Source organism: Cnephaeus nilssonii (genome assembly GCF_951640355.1).
Source record: "Cnephaeus nilssonii genome assembly, chromosome: 7".
Taxonomy (NCBI): Eukaryota; Metazoa; Chordata; class Mammalia; order Chiroptera; family Vespertilionidae; genus Cnephaeus; species Cnephaeus nilssonii.
This window is the reverse complement of record NC_137078.1, coordinates 97,871,311-97,891,722: the sequence shown is the minus strand read 5'-3', so window position 1 is coordinate 97,891,722 and position 20,412 is coordinate 97,871,311. Positions and strand designations below refer to the sequence as shown.

Genomic DNA, 20,412 nt, shown 5'->3' with positions numbered 1-20,412 from the left:
GCGAGCCCCAGCGGAGCTCACTTGGTCGCCCGGTGCGGCTCGTCCCCTGCTCTCCGCCTCTCTCCGCTCCTGCCGGGTCCGCCGCCGCCGCCGCCGCCGCCGCCATGGCTCAGTGAGTAACGGGCCGTGTCCGAGAGTCGGCTCGATGGGCGGAGCCGCCGCCGAGGTTGCCTTGGCACCGGGGGTCGCCTGAGCCCGGCCTCGTGGCGCCCGGAGCCCAGGCCTCCGGGGTCTCAGCTCCTCCGGCCCGGGCCCCAGAACTCCCCGAGCCAGCCCCGCAGCCTGCCTTTCCCTCGGACCCAGCCCTCTGCTCCTTGCAATGGCGCAGGCGCCGGGAGGATCCCCGTTGCTAGGAAAGGGGGCGGTGGGGGGCAGGCATGGCCGAGGGGAACCAGGGCCCGATCCGGAGGGGAGGGAGGGGGCCGGACGGCCCGCGTCTCTGCTTGCAGGGCTCTTCCCTCCGTGGGAGGCGGGCACCCCGGGACGGCCCTTACAGACAGACCGGAGCTCACACGCTAGGCGTACCCGCCTCCGTGCCCGTGGGGTTGATCTCCAGGGGACTTGCCCCTCGCAGAGCTGGAGTGGGCGTGGTCGGTCTGGTTTCAAGGCCGGTTGCGCGCCTGGGTTCAAAAGTGCAAAAGGGAGTTGGGGGACAGAGAAGCTGAGAACTCGGGGTCCCTGAGTTGGAGTGGGTTGAATGGAGCTGACACATTTTTCTCGTTCCTTTCTCTGGCCTTTCAGAGCGGATATTGCACTGATTGGACTGGCTGTCATGGGCCAGAACCTAATTCTGAACATGAATGACCACGGCTTTGTGGTAAGTCACGAGGGACACACTCTCCTCCTGTAGGTGCTGGGTGTGCATTAGCCTGAGCGCTGGGGACCTGCCGATTGCAAAGATCCCCTATGAGCCGGTGCTTATTTCTCTTTATATTCGCTCTGTGGCTGCTCTGTTTTGCAAAGGAAGGAGAAGCACCGCTTTACATGGGGGTGTGGGAGGGCCAATTCCCCAAGTCCCTGAGGAAGAAGCGTCCTGCTCAATGTATCTGTCATTTCTGTAAGGTTTGCAACCTGGTTAATCCTGTCGGTATCTTGAGGAGGAGAAACCTTGCTGGCTATGTAGAGCTCTAACTTTGTCACCTAAGGAGGTCCGGGATAGTGAAAAGTTCAGGTGCAAATATTAAACGGACTTTAGATACAAGGATTATCAGTGACAAAAGCTATCAGTCTGAACCAGCTGGTTCTTAGATTTGCATTCTAACCAGCTAGACCAGGGGTCCTCAAACTTTTTAAACAGGGGGCCAGTTCACTGTCCCTCAGACCGTTGGAGGGCCGGACTATAGTTAAAAAAAAACAAAACTATGAACAAATTCCTATGCACGCTGCTAAGTCGGCTGCTAAGCAGGACAGGCAGCAGCGGCAAAAACACCCGGGGGGTCGGATAAATGTCCTCGGCGGGCCGCAAGTGGCCCGCGGACCGTAGTTTGAGGACCCCCTGAGCTAGACTCTAGCCTGAGATGCCAGGAGTGGTTGACTTTTACTTATACAGGGTGTGGCAAAAGTAGGTTTACAGCTGTGAGTACACCAAACACAGAGCGTGTTCTGTATTATTATTTTGTTAATTATTGTATTACTTTTCATAGGAAGAACTGTAAACCTACTTTTGCCACACCCGTATTCAGTTCTCTGCCATTTCATCCACTGAGATTCACTTGACGCTCATCAGTCAGCACTTGGGCGGGGAAAGGCAAAGGCGGGGTCCCACCTTCCCAAAACCTTGGGCTGAATAGAAATTTCGTTGTCACTTGGTCCCCGATCTGAATGAAGGTCTTGCATGCCCTCGATCTCCTAATCGGCTTTTTGCCCTCTTAGGTCTGTGCGTTTAATAGGACCGTCTCCAAAGTTGATGATTTCTTGGCCAATGAGGCAAAGGGAACCAAGGTGATTGGTGCCCACTCCCTGGAGGAGATGGTCTCCAAGCTGAAGAAGCCTCGGCGGATCCTACTGCTTGTGAAGGCCGGCCAAGCGGTTGATGATTTCATTGAGAAATTGGTGAGGCCAGCTCTGCTCCCAGCTGCTGCGAGTGTGACAGAACTTGTCTCTCTCTTTCCTTTAGCTGTTTCACTTTTTACTTAAGAGAGCCCCACCCCCACCCCCGCTTTTCAGGTTCTGAATACGAACTGCTCAGTTCTGACAAAATATTGCTTCAATGTCTCCGTGTTGGTTAACTTGATTGGCACGAAGTATGTAAAATTCTGAGGACAAGAGACGGTGGATAAAAATTCATTGACAAGAGTAGAAATAATCCAGCCATGTGCCACTTAACGAAGGGGGCACATTCTGAGAAATGTGTTGTTAGGCAATTTCATCATTGTGCAAACATGACCGAGTGCGCTTACACAAACCGAGGCGGGATAGTCTCCCGCACAGCAGGGCTGTGTGAGCGAGCCTAGTGCTCCAGGCTTCAGGCCTGTATAGCACGTTACTGCACCAAACAACACGAGGCTAAATCAAGCACAGGAGACAGGAGAGGTGTGAGGCTGCTGGTGTAACACAGCATACGCTTTTTACAGCAGGCATTTTTAATAAGTAGGAAGAGTATACTATGAAATAATGATAAATAGTGTGGTACAGTAAGTATACACACCAGTAACATAGTCGTTTATTATCATTATCAAGTGTATACTGTACACATAATTGCATGTGCTATACTTTTATACGACCGCAGCACACATTTGTTTACACCAGCATCAGCACAAACACGGGAGTAACGAGTTGTGCTATGATGTCAGGACGGCTGCGACATCACCAGGTGACAGGAGTTTTCCCGCTCCGTCATCCTCTTACGGGACCACCGTAGTGTATGCGGTCCGTCGTTGACCGAAGTGGTGGTATGCAGTGCGGGACTGTGGTGATCGCACTGGGATCTGTCTTTGATATTCAGAAACACTTAGTTTTGATTTGAATTATGAATGTTTAGTGCTTTTCACTAAGAAGCCTTAGTGTCCACATTTAGAACTAGATTTTATGTTTCTCAGTATTTCTGTGAAGCAACAGTTCTCACGTTGTTGTATGATTTAATGTAAGTGACAAGAGACCCCCTGGCGGTCCTAGGGACTGCACGTTGGGTACTTACTTTTGTAGCAAACAGTTGGTTGGCTTTAGGAAGTGTATCCTTTTTGGAGGAAAACCGATATGCATCTGACTGATGGCCACGCTGGGGCAGATGGGTGCTGCCTGGTGCTGAGTCCCCCGGGGGCCGGGAGGCAGGCCTCCGCTCTGGTCCCTGGCCATCCGCCGAGGTGGTGGGTGTCAGATACGCCTGGTTCCTTAACACCGTGTAGTCTGATGCCTCATGGAGGCTTTCCTCCACCCGCGCCCAGGGCTGGGGTAGTGGGCATTCCTGTGGGTGGTCATCACTGTCTGTGTCATGCTGGCTGGTTGTCTGTTCTTTCCCCACCGTGTTCCCCCCGAAGGACTGACGGCCGCTGCCTCACGGAGCCTGTGGCAGAGGACCTGCCCATGGGGGCACCAGCAGCTCTTGCTCGAAGCACTGCCACTGAGCTGTTTCTGGGGTCCCCCCAGCGCCCCTCTGGGAAAAGAGCACCCTGTATTAATGGGGGTTTTCCTCTCCCACAATAAACGGAGACAGCCTCATTGCCAGTACCCTGCCAGCGCCTGCTTTTCCCGGATGAAGGGAAACTGGTGGAAGAATTTATTCAGACACTGAAAACCAGTTCTGCAGTTACAGCCCCGGGGAAGCCAAGGGAATTCTGGCTGGTTTGCTAGCCCTCAGCTTTTTTTTTTTCCTCTCTCAATATATTTTTATTGATTTCAGAGAGGAAGGGAGAGGGAGAGAGAGATAGAAACATCAATGATGAGAGAGAATCATCAATCGGCTGCCTCCTGCACGCCCCCTACTGGGGATCGAGCCTGCAACCTGGGCATGTGCTCTTGACCTGAATCGAACCGGGGACCCTTCAGTCCACAGGCCGACGCTCTATCCACTGAGCCACACCGGCTAGGCCAGCCCTCCGCTTTTAAACAGGCTCTAGCCACAGGGGCATTACTGAGAGTTAAGTAGTCAGACTTTCAGGCCGGGGAGTGGGGATAAATCCTGGTTGGTTTGAGTGGCTAAGGGCTGCCCTGTTGCTTTTGGCTTCCCTGTCGTTGGTCCACCTAACGCTGGTGCCTGGTTACAGGTCCCGCTGTTGGACACCGGTGACATCATCATTGATGGGGGGAACTCTGAATACAGGGACACCACAGTAAGTATTCTTCAGTGCAGCCCCCAGGCCCGGGGGCTTCTGGGGAAGGTGCCATGTCCTCCGGGGGGCCGGCTGGTGCGTCGTCAGCCTGTTTTCTGCTCACACGTGCTTGACGGCAGAGGCTCTCATCGGCCACACGTGTCACTCGAATGACTGCTGCTTAGACGCAGCCGGCGAGGGTTCACGGTTAGCGTCCCCTCCTCCCCCTCCTGCGCGTGACCCATCAGCACGTAGCGAGGCCGAGGACCAGCGCTGATGCTCGTGCAGGAGCAGGTCCCGCCCAGCCTCTGTGCGGGGCGGCCGCCCGTCCTGCTTGCACTAAACCAGCGCTTGGCCGGTCTGATCCTACCAGGTCTTTCCCAGGACCGTGAGCCTGTGTCGGGCCTAGTTCCCCCTCTGGGGAGAGGGTGGCTGTCCCCGTCCATGGGTTTTCTTTTGACTCCCAAACCGAGGGGATCGCATTTCTCTAACGACCAGGTGATGCTCGGATCTGGGGTCATTTCACGTCAAGTGTTGGGTCTCCTTACTTGTCACCCTCCCCTCCTTCCATGGGAGACTCTCACTCTAAGGAGGCGTAAAGAAGTTATTTTTCTCTCATCTAGAGACGATGTCAACACCTCAAGGCCAAGGGGATCTTGTTTGTGGGGAGCGGCGTTAGTGGGGGAGAGGAAGGCGCCCGGCACGGCCCATCGCTCATGCCCGGAGGGAACAGAGCCGCCTGGTGAGTACCCAGCGCGCAGCCGCGCTCAGCACAGGGGCCTGGGCTTGGAGCATGTGGAGCCCGGGCCTTCCGTGGGGACCGCGTTGGCGCTAGGAGACGCTGCAAATACCTCGTGCACACATTTTGTTGCTTTGACAAAACATATGTGCACATTCCCCCTTTGCCCTTTTCTCCCCGTTATTCCCGCCAAGACTGACCATGAGGTTCTAAGTAGACTTAAAGGGCCAGAGGCTTTAAGGAAGCCGCTCAGCGGATGTCCTGTGCACTGTGTGGATTTAGGGTCTGATCTGCCTCCTTAACTGATGGCTGCTCCTAAAATAACTTGGTTTAATAATAGTGAGGGATGGAAAAATCTGACGGGGCCTCTCTTTTCCCTGGGAATGGAGTGGGAGTGTTTTATTTGACTTGGAAAAAACAAGTTTTACACTGTTCCCTGTGCGGGGTATGAGAGGGAGGGGCGGCCACGAAGGGGAGGTCTCGGCGGAAGAGAAGGGAGGTAAAGACATGGGGTGGGGGCGGCGAGCAGGAGAGCAAAGCCAGGAGAAGAGGGGCCTTAGCCCGGAACCCGCTCCTGAGGCTGCGGAGACAAAGCCAGGCGCGGCCTGGGCAGGAGAGGGAGCGGGAGGAAGGGTCCCTCTGGGGGAGCTGTGAAGGGGAATGTTCTCTTCCGAATGCGCTTGTGTCCGAAGATTCCAGAGCTTTATCAGGCACTAAAGGTAAAGGCTTTACGGGGAAGATGGTCTTCAAGTTGCCTCTCGGCTCAGTAAGTCGGAGGTTCTCTCTGTGTGAAATCTAGAAGCGGAGGCTTCCTGCTTCTCAGAAGCTCGAAAGCCCTTCTCTGGGCACAGCGGCCATCAGGGTGCAGACAGGACAGCACACAGGACACGGTGACAGCAGAGGCTCCGGCGCAGGCTCACCCTCAGCTGGCGGGGGCGGAAGGGGCGCTTTTACCTCCAACAGGGAGCGAGCGTTCAGGGAGGGCCCACGGTCCAGGGGGTAGCCGCCTTCGCCCCTCACCCTGAGCGTTCACGTCCCAGCCCTGTCAGTCTGTGTCTTCACCAAACCCGTTGCCGGCCGCTGGTGAGGGGAACGGGAGGGAAATGCGTCGGGGTGGTGATGTCCTGGGGGCTGTGGGGGCGTGAGGAGCCCCGCTTTTCCTGGGACGAAGGGTGACTGTGGCTCCTGGAAACACCGCGGGGTCCCTGTGCACCCTGACTCTCACAGGGTCTCCGGGAAGCCCGGGTGGCTGCTGGGGAGCCACGGCCTCCTGACAGCGCAGCCTCCGACTGGTTTACCTCGAGCGCTGGGCACTTGGATCCTCTCTCGTGGGCTCCCACCGCCCGTTAGAAAGAGGGTTGGGGTGACGCACCCTCGAGTATTTAATCTGGGTCTCCGCCCCTCCCCCACAGCTGACCTGCGCGCTTTCTCTCCACAGGCCCCACATCAAGACCATCTTCCAGGGCATCGCTGCCAAAGTGGGAACTGGAGAGCCCTGCTGTGACTGGGCAAGTGCGGGGCCTTCCTCGCCGTCGGTGGGCGCCTCGGTCCCAGCGCTTGGCTTTGTGGCCGCCTCGGTCCCAGCGCTTGGCTTTGTGGCCGTCTCGGTCCCAGCGCTTGGCTTTGTGGCCGTCTCGGTCCCAGCGCTTGGCTTTGTGGCCGCCTCGGTCCCAGCGCTTGGCTTTGTGGCCGTCTCGGTCCCAGCGCTTGGCTTTGTGGCCGCCTCGGTCCCAGCGCTTGGCTTTGTGGCCGCCTCGGTCCCAGCGCTTGGCTTTGTGGCGGAAAGCTCTCAGTCCTGAGTCGCTAGCACAGCCGATGCCTGAAAGGATGTCTGTTGCACATGTCCTTGTATCTGACGGGCTGCTCATAACCTTGAGGTTGCTATTACAAGCAGCCCTCCCCGAGTCACCCAAGAGACAGATTCCTTAAAAAGGAACAGGAAGAATGGGGTGAAGTAAGATTGCTTAGCCGTGTTTCGTCATGGCTGAGGAAAGGGTGTCAAAACCAGAAGCGGGCGTGCTTGCCCTGTGGGTGTTCTGTGCTTGAGCAGCACCGGCCTTCCGCCCTGAGTGTGCGGCGGCTGGCGCACCCCCACTCCCCTCCGGCCTGTTTTGTGTTGCTGTTGCAGTGAATCCTGTCCCTTCCTGCAGCGTCATCCACACGTGGATGAGGAAACACGAGGCTGGGGACCCCAGTTGTAGCTCTGGCTCTCCGTTAGCGGCCTGGGCCGCTCCCTGTCCCTACCAGGCTCCCGCCTCCTCACCTGTCAATCACGGGCTGGCCTGGATGGTCTCAAGGTCTCTTTAGCTCCTCATCCCTTTCGTTTTATATCAGCACTTGTGTGAGCTATTTTATTATATTAGATTCTTTATTTAGAAAATGCTTTTATTGATTTTTAGAGAGAAGAAGGGAGAGGGATAGAGAGAGATAGAAACATCGACAAAAGAGAAACATCATCAATTGGCTGCCTCCTGCACACACACCCCTCACCCCACTGGGGATTGAGCCCTCAACCCGGGCATGTGCCTTGACCGGGAATCGAACCAGTGACCACTTAGTTCCTAGGTCGACACGCAACCACTGAGCCCGCTGGCCCTGCATAGACTTATTGTATGTGTAGTAAAGGTAGAGGCGGAACGAGGTCTGAGGCCGGTGAGGAAGGAGGGAAGTCTTACCCCTGGGCTGGCCGTGCCGGTGACTTCAGCCACAGCACGAAACTGGTCCTTACAGTGTAGCCAGTGCTCATTGAATGTAACCACATTCCGCGTAGGAGCGGGAGAGGCAGGGCTGCGATTTGGAGGGTTGACTAATTTTCTCGTTAGTGTAAAGGATTGGGAAGGGAGCTTTCATTCCTTGGCAACTGAGCGAGTGCTTACAATAAAAGTACAGTGACAGTAACTGCATTGGAGACACAGAAAATCAGGAACAAAAAGCAGTACTTGCCCTCACAGATCTTGATTCCGTCAGGTGCCGTTCCATGGCTTACGGCTCAGCCTCAGGGTGTTGGAAACAGGTGTGCGCACACGGCAGGGACTCCCCTTCATTTTTGAAGTTACAGGAAGGATGGGGTGAAGCAAGGTGTTGCTCGCCATGTTACTTCATGGCTACAGAAAGTGTCAAAATGAGAGGGGGTAGGTCAGCAGTGGAACCAGACAACAGAAGTCATCCAAGCAGAGACTTCTCGGTCATCCAGGCGTCTGGTCCACGGGGCAGGCCGCCCGGGGTGGCGATGGGTGCGTGTGACGGCAGAGTCCAGCGCCATTCAGCGTTAGACCCTGTCCCTCCCTTTGTCTGGTTCCTTGCCCACTAAGCAGTTCCCCGGTGATGGGGCTTCCCAGTAGCTTGTCTGTAGGGACAGAGTGTGTTGATGGGACTGTCACTGGTGACCACGGTGACCCATAGTTGAAGTTCTCATCAGAAATTCAGAGACTGGATTGTGATGTTTACCTCCTCCCAGCTTTGTTATAAAATCAGTATCTTGCCAACTCTGAGACCCCGGCAAGAGCACATTTCTGTGCTTACAGGGCTGAGGGCCAGACCTGGGATCTAAGGTCATTTTCACCTCTCAGCCATTAGAAGCAACTACAGTGCATGTACGTACGTGATTCCACTGGCCAAGGTGTAGCCTCCAGCTGTTAGAAGAGTGGTCACCTCAGGGAAAGGAAGACTGGGAGTGGGGAGTTGCTTTTCATAACAATGAGAAAGAACAGAAAGGCAGGCTAAAGAGCTATAGGTGCTTTCAGTGAATTTGGGGATTTTGAAAACTTTAGAGGAATGAATTTGGAGTTAGTTTACATTAGCATTGGAATGGATTGAAGCTTGCATTGAGTCGTTACATACTGATTCTTATTTTAAAGCTAGAGGCCCGGTGCACAAGATGTGTGCACTGCGGGGGAGGGGTCCCTCAGCCCGGCCTGCACCCTCTCACAGTCCCGGAGCTCTCAGGGGATGTCCGACCGACAGCTTAGCGGTGCTCCCCCTGTAGGAGTGCACGGACCACCACGGGGCAGCTCCTGCATTGAGCATCTGCCCCCTGGTGGTCAGTGTGCATCATAGCAACCAGTCATTCGGCCGTTCCGTCGCTTTGCGAATTAGCCTTTTATTATGTAGGCTACTATAAATATTTGCTCACACTTGTTTTCTGTGGGGAGGGAGTCTTGCTGAAGAGCTCGATGTGGGCTTTTCTGGTGTGGCCTCTGCCCTCTGACGGCCCTGGTGCTTGGCCCCAACAGGTGGGAGAGGAGGGAGCGGGGCACTTCGTGAAGATGGTGCACAATGGGATCGAGTACGGGGACATGCAGCTGATCTGCGAGGCCTACCACCTGATGAAGGACATCCTGGGCATGGAGCACAGCGAGATGGCACAGGTAGGTGCGCCCCCCTCCCGCCGGGGCCGCACAGCTTCCTCGTTCTCCCTCCGCCGGGCATCCTGGCGGCCGGGATGGACTCGCCTGACTTAAGGGAAGCCCTGGGTTAAGGCTGTAAAATGAGATGTACTCCCTGAGCCAGAAGCTCCGCCACGGAGCCACCCGGCCTGTGTGTCGGGCTCTGCCGTTTCATGCCCGTCTCACTGATCCTCCCGCTGTCCCCGGTGGGAGGTACACCTTCTCCTAATTTTTAAGTTTGTGTCACCCTCACTTACCTTGTTCCACCGACTTGCCCTTATTATTCTTTCCAACACAACGTAACTTAGTTTCCATAGAAACTGCTCTTCTTTCCGTGCTCACATTTCATTGGTTTACGTATTAGTTAGAGTTCCTTCGGGATGTGTGTTGAGTGCTCTGCTGTACGCCAGGCGCTGTTCTGAGTGCTGGGGGTGTGATAGTGAGAGAACCCACAAGTCCTGCCCTCGTCAGCTGGCAGGAGGCAGCAGGGATTACAGGGAACGGTAAACTGGCTCCGGGCGCTGTGATAAGGAAAGGCAGGCCTAGGCGGGCAGCCAGGGGAGGCTCCTGAGGAGGTGACAGGTACAGACACCTGAGCGAGAGGAGGGAGCACTTGCTCTGAGGGGAGGACCAGGTGAGCAGAACGTGGGCATCACAGGTCAGCGCCCGCCTCAGCTGGTGGGAGCGCAGGCGTCGGGCCGCACCAGCCGGGCAGGAGCCTGTGAGCCTGGGGTGAGCAGGTCGTGGGCCTCGGTCAGTACTGACCCAGGGGAAGCATGACTCCGCCAGGGCAGCCTCCTGTCTAATCTCTTCTCTTCTCTCACGTCTTGCACGCAGGCGTTTGAGGAATGGAATAAGACAGAGCTGGACTCGTTCCTGATTGAAATCACAGCCAATATTCTCAAGTTCCGAGACAGCGACGGCGCTCACCTGCTGCCCAAGATCAGGGACAGTGCGGGGCAGAAGGGCACGGGGAAGTGGACCGCCATCTCGGCCCTGGAGTACGGTGTGCCCGTCACCCTCATCGGTACGTGCGCCTTTGCGTGGGACCCCTCATCTCACTGTGGTGGTAACTTGATGGCCCTGGGGACATAGGTGTCCGCATGCCTGGCATGTTAATGAAAGGCTGATCTGGATTGGGCAATCAAGGAAGGCTTCTGAGGAGGTGACAGGTACAGACATCTGGCAGATAAGCTGCCTTTCCCTCCCTGCTCGCCGCCTTCCTCTTGATTTCCTGCCTTTTCCCGCTTGGTTTGCCATGAACTGTGTGGTGGTAAGACCCTCGGTTAAGGAGGGATGCAGGTTCTCAGCCCCGCTCTGCATAGAAGGAAGAGGAGCCCTAACCGGGTTGGCTCAGTGGATAGAGCGTCGGCCCGTGGACTGAAGGTCCCGGGGTTTGATTCTGGTCAAGGGCATGCACCTTGGTTGCGAGCTTGGTCCCCAGTCGGGGGGTGCATGATGCAGCTGAATGATGTTTCTAACTCTCTGTCCCTCTCCCTTCCTCTCTGTAAAAACAATAAAATGTATTTAAAAAAAAAAAAAAAGGAAGAGGAAGTTGGCTGCTTTTTAGCTCCTCTGAGTGACTCCAGAGGCGGGGACCAAGAGGGCAGTAGCGGGAGCAGTTTGTTGATGGCTGACTCATGTACGAGTGTTACGGTCTCCAAAGGAACCCTCCCTCGCTGCAGAGACTGCACCCTTCCTACGGTGGAAGGCAGGCTGGGCCCATCCCTGAGCGGGCGCCGTTGTCTGTGGAGCTAATGGGGGCGCCCGTCCTCCAGCCAGCCCTGGGCTCCCTGAAGGGTTTCGCCACACTGGCCTCCTCGTGCCAGCCCTTACAAAGCTTCCGCCCACCAGTGCCAGGTCATCGTGGGCACTGCAGGGGCAGCAGCGCGGACACCTTCCTCTCACCGTGTATAAGTTGTCAGTTGAGCAAGTTGTTTTTATAAGGGATGATGTTGGAAGCTTCTAAATGTCCTAATACTAAAATGCTATGTTGAAATGTTTCTCATGCCAGTGAAGTAGCATTGTGAAACTTTGGTGGTTACCATGGATACACTGAACTTCAGGCACACCTCCTTTTATTGCACTTCAGATGTTGTGTTTTTTTAATCCTCATCTGAGGATATGTTCATTGATCTTAGAGAGAAAGGAAGGGAGAGAGAGAAACATCCATTGGTTGCTTGCTGTATGCGCCCTAACCAGGGATCGAATCCACAACCCAGGTATATGCCCTGACCAAGGATCGAACCCGCAACCTTTTGGTGCACGGGACAACACTGCAAACAACTGTAACACGGGCCCGGGCAGATGTTGCATTTTTTACAAATGCACGGCAAGACCCTCCACCAGCAAAAAGATTACGCCTCACTTGGTTGCAATGCTCGCCGTATTGCGGTGGTCTGGAGTCTCTGAGGTCTGCCTGTGTAGGAATTAGAAAACGGAGTTTTTTGAAGGGTGAGTCTGTGAGTGTTACTTCTTAAAGTCGTAGTTGTTTCAAATTGATGCTAGTTAGTACTTCAAAATAAATTGAGTCTTTGGTGAGCATTTAAAAGTTAAAGTCCTTGCCGAAACCGGTTTGGCTCAATGGATAGAGCGTCGGCCTGCGGACTCAAGGGTCCCAGGTTCGATTCCGGTCAAGGGCATGTACATAGGCTGCGGGCACATCCCTGGTAGGGTGTGTGCAGGAGGCAGCTGGTCGATGATTCTCTCTCATCGATGTTTCTAGCTCTCTATCCCTCTCCCTTCCTCTCTGTAAAAAAATCAATAAAATATATTAAAAAAAAAAAAAAAGTTAAAGTCCTTGCCCCGACCAGTGTTGCTCAGTGGTAGAGCATTGACTATGAACCAGGAGATCACAGTTCGATTCCTGGTCAGGGTACATGCCCAAGTTGTGGGCTTGATCCCCAGTATTGGGTGTGCATGAGGCAGCCAATCAATGATTCTCTATCATCACTGATATTTCTCTCTGTCCCTGTCCCTCTCTCTGAAATCAATAAGAATATATATATATATTTAAATAAAAGTCCTTGCCATTGAAATTGAAATTTTACTCATGGACCAATCCTCAGTAATTTTGAATAATAGTGGTTTTACCTCTTTATTTTTTTTCCCCTGAAAACACCTCTTTGAATTCCATGTTGATCTTGGTGGTTGAATACCTGTATTTACGTTGGAAGATTCAGTTGGAGGTTTTAATGAAATGAACTGTTGAGAGCTTTTTGTAAGAGTTCTTTCTGATCCAGCTGAAATGTCGTGGCCTCAGGTTGAGGCTTTCAGCTCTTTTACAGTTGAAACTCTTGCTCCACTTCTGTGTCCTCGTGTCCTCTGGGTTGGGGGGGGGGGCTTGTTAAAACATTGTCCCCTCCCGCATGCAGGAGAAGCAGTCTTTGCCCGGTGCCTATCCTCTCTGAAGGACGAGCGGGTTCAGGCCAGCAAAAAGCTGCAGGGTCCTCAGAAGACCCAGTTCAACGGGGATAGGAAGTCGTTCCTGGAGGACATTCGAAAGGTGGGCCTGTCCCTGGCAGTGGCTGTTTGTCCCTTGGAAGGCGGGGGTCGGGGGGGGGAGGAGATCTTACTGAGGCCACGGGGTGGAGGTGGACTCAGTCCAGCTGGTCCTGGGATCTGCGCTGCTCTGGGCAAGGCCAGCAGTCAGCTGCTTTGCTAATTGCAACTCTGATCTCCGTGTCGTCCTCTAGGCCCTCTATGCTTCCAAGATCATCTCTTACGCTCAAGGCTTTATGCTGCTGAGACAGGCGGCCACTGAATTTGGCTGGACCCTCAACTATGGCGGCATCGCCCTGATGTGGAGGGGGGGCTGCATCATCCGAAGGTCCGTGGGGGCGGGACATGGGCTGCGGCGGAGAAGGGAGGGCTGGGCTGTGAACGGCGTCCGTGAAACCGGGCACTTGGTCCCCTCGGGGGCACTGGCCACAAGACTGGTTTAGATGGTCACGTCACTTTTTCCTGGATGGCAGTTCTAACTAGGTTGTCCACACGATGCCTTTTCTTATATATGTTTTTACTGATTTCAGAGAGGAAGGGAGAGGGAGAGAGATAGAAACATCGATGATGAGAGAGAATCATTGATCGGCTGCCTGCTGCACGCCCCCTACTGGGGATCGAGCCCACAACCCAGGCATTTGCCCTTGACAGGAATCAAACCGTGACCTCCTGGTTCATAGGTCGACGCTCAACTGCTGAGCCCCGCCAGCCGGGCTATACTGCGCTTTTTAAAATAGTCTGTGAGCACCGTCCTGCCCTCTGGCCGTGCCTCCTGGGACTTGGCTCTGTTTCATGGAGCTTACAGCCAGCTTTCCGGCTGGGAAATGTCTTTGCACCCCTCTGGGGTGTGTCCGCCTCCAGCTCCCCTCCCCTGCTCTCCGCCGGGCACTCGGCCTGCTGCGGTTCAGACTCGGACCTCGATGACCGTTCCTCCTCCTGCCTGCAGGCCTGGCACTGGGATTTCAGGTCATCGGAAATTAAAAGCGATTTTCTTCACTCAGAGAACATTAGGATAATGGGATTATCTGTGTGTTCTCTGAACTTTGCGGAATCGAACACTTAAGGGGAAAAAGAAGAAAAAAAAAGATTCATTGACTTCATCTCTCGATTATTTCAGCGTATTCCTGGGAAAGATAAAAGATGCATTTGACCGCAACCCAGAACTCCAGAACCTGCTGCTGGACGACTTCTTTAAGTCAGCCGTCGAAAGCTGCCAGGTGGGCAGCCCAGGGCGGTGGCGCGGGCATTCCGTTCGGTGGGCTTTGCTCTGGGGCGTCGATGACAGTCGTCATTTTGGATGGAGCCCTTACCTGTCCGTGGGCGTTGTGTCTCTCGCACAGGACTCCTGGCGGCGGGCGATCAGCACTGGGGTCCAGGCGGGCATCCCCATGCCCTGCTTCACCACTGCTCTCTCCTTCTATGACGGATACAGACACGACATGCTGCCGGCCAACCTGATCCAGGTGAGCGCTGGGAGGAGGTGGCAGCACCCACCGGCCCGGGGCCTGCGGTCGGGGCCTGCGTGTGATCCTAACCAACCTCACTTCTCGTTCTCTAGGCTCAGCGGGATTACTTTGGGGCTCACACCTACGAGCTCTTAGCCAGCCCAGGGAAGTTCATCCACACTAACTGGACGGGCCACGGCGGCAGCGTGTCGTCGTCTTCATACAACGCCTAGTCAGCCCCGTGACCCACCGCGACGCCATAGTCAGGGACATTCCATTTGCCACACCACACTGCTTACACGGTCTGTGCCCCGCGTTCCGCTCAGATCTTTTAAAATAAAGTATCGTACGAGGCTCCTGAAAAGCCAGCCCCGCTCCCTGTGGATAGTTCTGTGGGAACAGCCGTGCCCCTGCCCCTGCCTCCTGGACTGACGGGATTGTCACGTGCTCGGCAGGAGGAGCCAGCCCCTTGACGCGGTCACTGTCCACACTGTCCACGTGTCCTGTGGATTCGCGAGGCCCGAGTTTGCCCTGACAGGTCACAGAGAAGGGAAGGGGCCTTGTGGGCTCTGCTGGAACCTTTGTATCATGCAGCTGAATTCCCCTTTCCTCCACTTAATAAAGCTCTTCTTTCTCCAGACTCTGTGCCTTACACCCCGCACCCCATTGCAGCAAGGTCTGCGGCCCGCCTCCTGACATTTGAATCAAGTTTGTTTCCTTCTAACTTTCTTTCCTCTTTGTTTTAAGAAAAGATTCCAGAATAATACGAGAACCATCCACATTAGGATAATGATTAACTCGGGGGAAGGAGAGGAGGCGGTCAGGGAGGGAGGGTGCAGGGACTTGAATGGATTGGTTATTTTTTTCCTAAGTTGGGCAGTGGGGACATGGATGTTCATTGTAACCTTTTTTATGCCTTCTTAATGTCAGATATCTCATGATAAACATTTTGGAGGATGACATTTAAATGATGGGCTCAGCTTGGTCTGGTTCATTCTCTTTCCTAGGCCTGACTCTTTCTGTTCCATTCTTCGTGGGCCCAGGGGTCTGGTGTGGGATTTTTAGCATCCCAAGCCGGCCCCTAGAAGCAGGCCTTGTGCCTTCATCTCGTAAGAAGGTAGCATGCTGGCTGGCCCTGTGGATGGCCTGGTCCACGTGGTGGTTCTTCTCGCAGCCACACTCCGGACGGCTCCCCTGGGTGCATTAGAGCCACGGAGGCCCGAGACGAGCAGCAGCTTCCGTGCTTCAGCCGCCGGTGTCTCTGTCTGACCCCCGATCTCAGAAGGATGCAGGGGCAGGGGGCTGACCTGGGAGACAGTTCTTTTCATGAAATGATCAGCTTTTTTTTAAAATACATTTTTAAAAAATTGATTTTAGAGAGGAAGGGAGAGAGATAGAAACATCAATGCTAAGAGAATCATTGATTGGCTTCCTCCCACATGCTGAACACGGGATGGAGCCCGCAACCTGGGTATATGCCCTGACCAGGAATTGCAGCGTGATCTCAGCCAGGCAGGTCTCACACATCCTCGGAGGCAGATGTGGAGCCCGTGTTTTTAGGAAGGATAGAGACCGTCAGGACGTACACACAGTCAAACTGCGTAACGGCGACATGTAGGTGGACGACAGACGGCATGTACGTCCCTGGTCCACCACCCGGCCCAGGTGTTGGGGGCTCTGCCATCCAGGTTTGTAAGTGCCTCTGATGTTCGCACAACAGTGAAGTCGCCTGACAACACATTTCTCAGAATGTATCCCCATCACTAAGGGGCGCACAAGTGTGGACTGTGTTCAGTATATAATATGTTTACAATCTAGTAATCTTATTTGCTGTTCCAGTTACTACTGAACAGCATATAACCAAACTCTGGCATAATATAGCCACCACTGGATTTTCCTAATTCTCTGGGTTAGGAATTTTTTTGTTGTTAATCCTCACCAGAGAATATTTTTCCATTAATTTTTTTTTAGAGCGAGTGGGAGAGGGAAAGATAGAGAAACATCAATGTGAGATAAACCAGGGCCCAGGCTGGGGAAGAACCTGCAACCGAGGTACATGCCCTTGACTGGAATTGAACCCGGGACCCTTCAGTCCGCAGGCCGACGCTCTATCCACTGAGCCAAACCTGGCTAGGCCTGGGTTAGGAATTTGGAATAGTGAGGGGCGGGGAGTGGGGTGAGGGCTCATCTCTGTCCCACAATGTCTGGGCCTTAGCTAGGAGGACTTGAAAGCTTGGGGGTGATTCTGTGGCTCGGATCACTTGGAGGTGTCTGTCTTCATTCACCTGGTGGTACCCGCTGGCTGGTGGCTGGGACCTCAGGACTGTCAGCCTCGCCATGCGTGTGGCCTCAGGCTCAGCAGACTTCTCAGTCGGTGGTTCCGGGCTCCCAAGGGGAGTGTCCAGTGGACAAAGGGGACGCACATTGCCCTTTAAGACCTAGGCAGGATGTCACACAGCAGTGTTTCAGCCGCATTACATCAGGAGAGAGACAAACGCCCCAGATTCAAGGGGAGGAGGGTTAGTTAGACTCTCCCTCTCCATGGCGGCGTGGCAAGGTTCTAGATAGAGGAGCAAGTGGATCTGGAGACACTGTTTGTTTTGGGTTTGTTTGCTTGTTTTTTAAATCTGCCACATCTGCTTCCCTTGAAAAGGACAATTTGCTACATGGGGAAGTTGGGAACCTTGGCCCTATTGAGGATCTCAGATGGTACAAACAGCATATATAAGACTATAGTGGCCCTGACCAGTGTGGCTCAGTGGATAGAGCATCGGCCTGCGGACTCAAGGGTCCCAGGTTCGATTGCGGTCAAGGGCATGTGTTGCGGGCACATCCCCTCCTCGGTGTGGGGTGTGCAGGAGGCAGCTGATTTATGTTTCTCTCTCATGGATGTTTCTAACTCTTTCCCTCTCCCTTCCTCTCTGTAAAATATCAATAATAATAATAATAATAAAGACTATAGTGGCCCCCTGGCCGCTGCGGGGCAGTTGGTTGAGTGTCATCCTGTGCACCAAAAGGCTGCTGGTTTGATTCCCAGTCAGGACACCCAGGTTGTGGGCTTCATCCCCAGTCGGGTGTGCAGGAGGCAGTTGATTGATGTCTTGTCCTCACATTGATTTTTCTCTCCCTCTAAAAAGATCAATTAAAAATATTTCTAAAAAGGAATGTAGTCGCTATCAGAGTGTATGCCAGGCACTGTTCTAAATTCACTCATTTCATACAACACCCTCTGACGTAGGTACTATCATTATTATCCCCAATTTACAGATGAAGCACCTGGGTGTTAAGTAACTTGTCCCAGGTCACATAGCTCCTGGAGAATTGGAATTTGAACCCGGCAGTCTGGCGCCAGAGTCCCCGTGCTCAATGCGTGCAATTCATTTACTCATAGACATCTTTATTGTATACCTACTATGTGTCAAGCAAAACACTGTGCCGGGCGCCATTGTCTAATGGTGAGAAACGTCTAAAGTTCGGACTTCATGAGCTTACAAAGCACATACAACCGCTCATGGAGACTGATCAGGGAATCGGCATCTTATAGTGCGATGTCAGGGAAAATGAGTGATGGTCCCCCGTTTAATGCCGCCAAAAGGATTCAGGAAGCCGCAAATGCCTTTGTCTGATTTATGGTGAGAGCAGAGGCTCCAGCTAGACTGCTCATAATCAGATTTGGGCTCTGCCACTTCCTAGCAGTTTTACCTCCGGCCAAGTCCTTTCACCGGTGGCCCGGCTCCCTGGTATATAAAAGGGGGTGGGGGTGTCTTCCTCTGAAGGCAGCTGAGATCTAAAGTGAGCGCCTTCCAAAGGCAGGTAGTCCACCAGCGCCTCGGTTCATGGCGTGGCTCGGTGCTGACACCTGGTGGCCAGCACACAGAACTCTCTTCGTCCAGGAGGAGGACGGACTTCCAACCGAATCCAGTCCTTCCCGGTAATGTAATAGCTCAGCCCTGGGCCTTTTTGTTCAGAGTCTGAAGTGCCTGGATACTCCCCAAGTGCCGCTGGAATGCTGTTCTTTTGCTCTGGGAAGCAGCTGCTTGACAATGAGATCACACGCAAGGCACACAGCACAGAAACGGCTGGGAGAGGTTGTTACTATCCATTGAGCACTTGTGTGAGCAATTTAAACCTCACCACTACGCTGAGGTTGGCACTATGACCCCCACTTTCAGGAGGAGGGGACGGAGGCTTGGAGAGGCTCTGTGACTTGCTCAGGGTCACAAAGCTGGTGAAAGAAGCTGGGCTCCGAACCCAAGCTCTGGCCCTCGGGCAGGAGCTCCTCACCGCCTCCTCACTCCACCCCGCCCTCCCAGCCCACCTGCTTTCCTCCCCCAGCTGCAGGGGTCAGGGAGCAGGGCGGGCTACGGGAGGGCAGAGTGGGCCTGCTAAGGCAGGGGCCCGGATGAGGGAAGTCCCGCCAGAGGTCTGTCCCCCGTGGCACTGAGGACCCTGGAGACTGGGATTCCCCCAGGGAGTGGTGGGGAGAGAGGCCTGGGGTGGGGCGCCTGTCTCTCAGAGGAAGTGGAAATTAATCAGAAGGCCGATTTCCAGAAAGAGGTTCTCTCGTTCTCAGCCCTTTGCACACTTTTTTTTTTTTTGGGGGGGGGGGCGGGGACTTACAAGGATGAAGAGGACGAGGAGTGGCTTCTGTGTTTACCTTTAATTATAAAAGAAATACGAGCTTGTTTGAAAATGCAGATTACAGAAATGTATAAAGTGAAAAATTTGAGAGCCCTTATCTGCCTTCTCCTGGACCCATTGCTCGGAAGTTAACTGTGTTTGTCATCTATTCTTCCTGCTGCTTTTTCTATTCCTTTCAAATATCGCCCCCTCCCCGCCCCCCATAGAGATCTGTATGCTTTTTTCCTTAAACAAAAATAAGATTATTTGGTAACACCGGTCTGCAAGTTGTTTTCGCTCAGTGTCAGAGGACATCATTCTAAAGCTGGCGATTTAAATGCATTAGAGCCTTGTGTTTCCAAGAACCCTTTACAGATGATTCTGAAGAATAACATCCGTAGGTTACGTGAATAATCAACCCTCATATCTCCGTATATTGCAGCTCTGCCTCCTCAGCCCCGCCGCTTAGGATGCAGCTGGGAGGGGGGTAACTGTCCGGGGAGACATCTAACGGAAGCCTAGTGTGATTTCTGCTTTGTTTGTTTGTTTGTTTTAATCATCACCTGAGGATCTTTTTTTTTCATTGATTTCAGAGAGAGTGGGAGGGAGGGAGGAAAGGAAAGAGAGAGAGGAACATGGATTGATTGTCTCCTGCACACACTCCCCAGGGGCCCTGTGTTGGATCTGCAGGCCATGTATGTGCCCTGACTGGGAACTGAGCCCAAGACCGTTTTGGTGACAGGACAATATTCTAACTACTGAGCCATAGGAGTTTGAAATTGGCAATGATGCGAGTTTTTGCACCATGGAAAACGGCAAGTGCTACAAATCGGGGTTTGATTTGTTGTTGACTATTAATGTGCACCTTGTCTGGAGCCTTTACACTGTGAATAGCACAAAACATTGAGAAAATAAATGTTTGGTTACTATCCCATTCAGCGAGTACTGAATGGGATAGTAACCAAACATTTATCCGTGGTCTGATTTTGACACTATTGTTGGTGGCCGGATTCTAAAAACCAATTGGATTTTGCAAGGCTCACGGAAGTTACCGCAAAGAATGTTGCGGAACAGCCCTGGCCGGTGTTCCCAGTGGGTTGGGCATCATCCCGTGAAAGTTTGCTGGTTCGATTCTGGGTCAGGGCCCATGCCCGGGTAGTGGGCTCCATCCCCCGCAGGGGGCGTGCAGGAGGCAGCCGATGGATGTCTCACTCTCACATAGGCGTTTCTCACTCTCCCCTTCTCTCTCTCTCTTAAAGAAAGAATGTTGGGGAAACACTCACATTCTTTCTTTCCCAGCGCTGTGTTAACCACTGTGCCAGGCACTGAGCCCGTCTGGGGCCCACAGGGAGCACGGCCTGGGCGGCACAGGAGGGGCTGGGCATGAACTGCGAAGGGCCCTTTCCCAGAGCGGCCGCCAGGGGGCGCGCGCGGCGCCGGGAGCTTCGCGCTTTGTCCCTCCGCGCGGCCCGTCG

The 20,412-nt window shown here is 53.8% G+C and overlaps 1 protein-coding gene across 1 annotated transcript; it reads left to right on the top strand.

Moving 5' to 3' along the window:
• Window positions 1–15,285, top strand: PGD (phosphogluconate dehydrogenase). Its single transcript, XM_079776389.1, has 13 exons — window positions 1–112; window positions 742–817; window positions 1,873–2,052; window positions 4,203–4,268; window positions 4,871–4,989; window positions 6,425–6,494; window positions 9,219–9,353; window positions 10,209–10,398; window positions 12,746–12,876; window positions 13,067–13,200; window positions 13,990–14,089; window positions 14,213–14,335; window positions 14,431–15,285. The coding sequence occupies exons 1-13, from the start codon at window positions 105–107 to the stop codon at window positions 14,548–14,550; spliced, it is 1,452 nt and encodes a 483-aa protein (XP_079632515.1). The 5' UTR covers window positions 1–104; the 3' UTR covers window positions 14,551–15,285.
• The last annotated feature ends 5,127 nt before the right edge of the window (window positions 15,286–20,412 follow it).

Bases quoted from the DNA above. Each gene is read 5' to 3' on its own strand.
- PGD (XM_079776389.1), top strand. The intron at 4,269-4,870 runs GTAAGTATTCTT...TCTCTCATCTAG, and splicing joins CTGAATACAGGGACACCACA to AGACGATGTCAACACCTCAA. The intron at 9,354-10,208 runs GTAGGTGCGCCC...TCTTGCACGCAG, and splicing joins AGCACAGCGAGATGGCACAG to GCGTTTGAGGAATGGAATAA.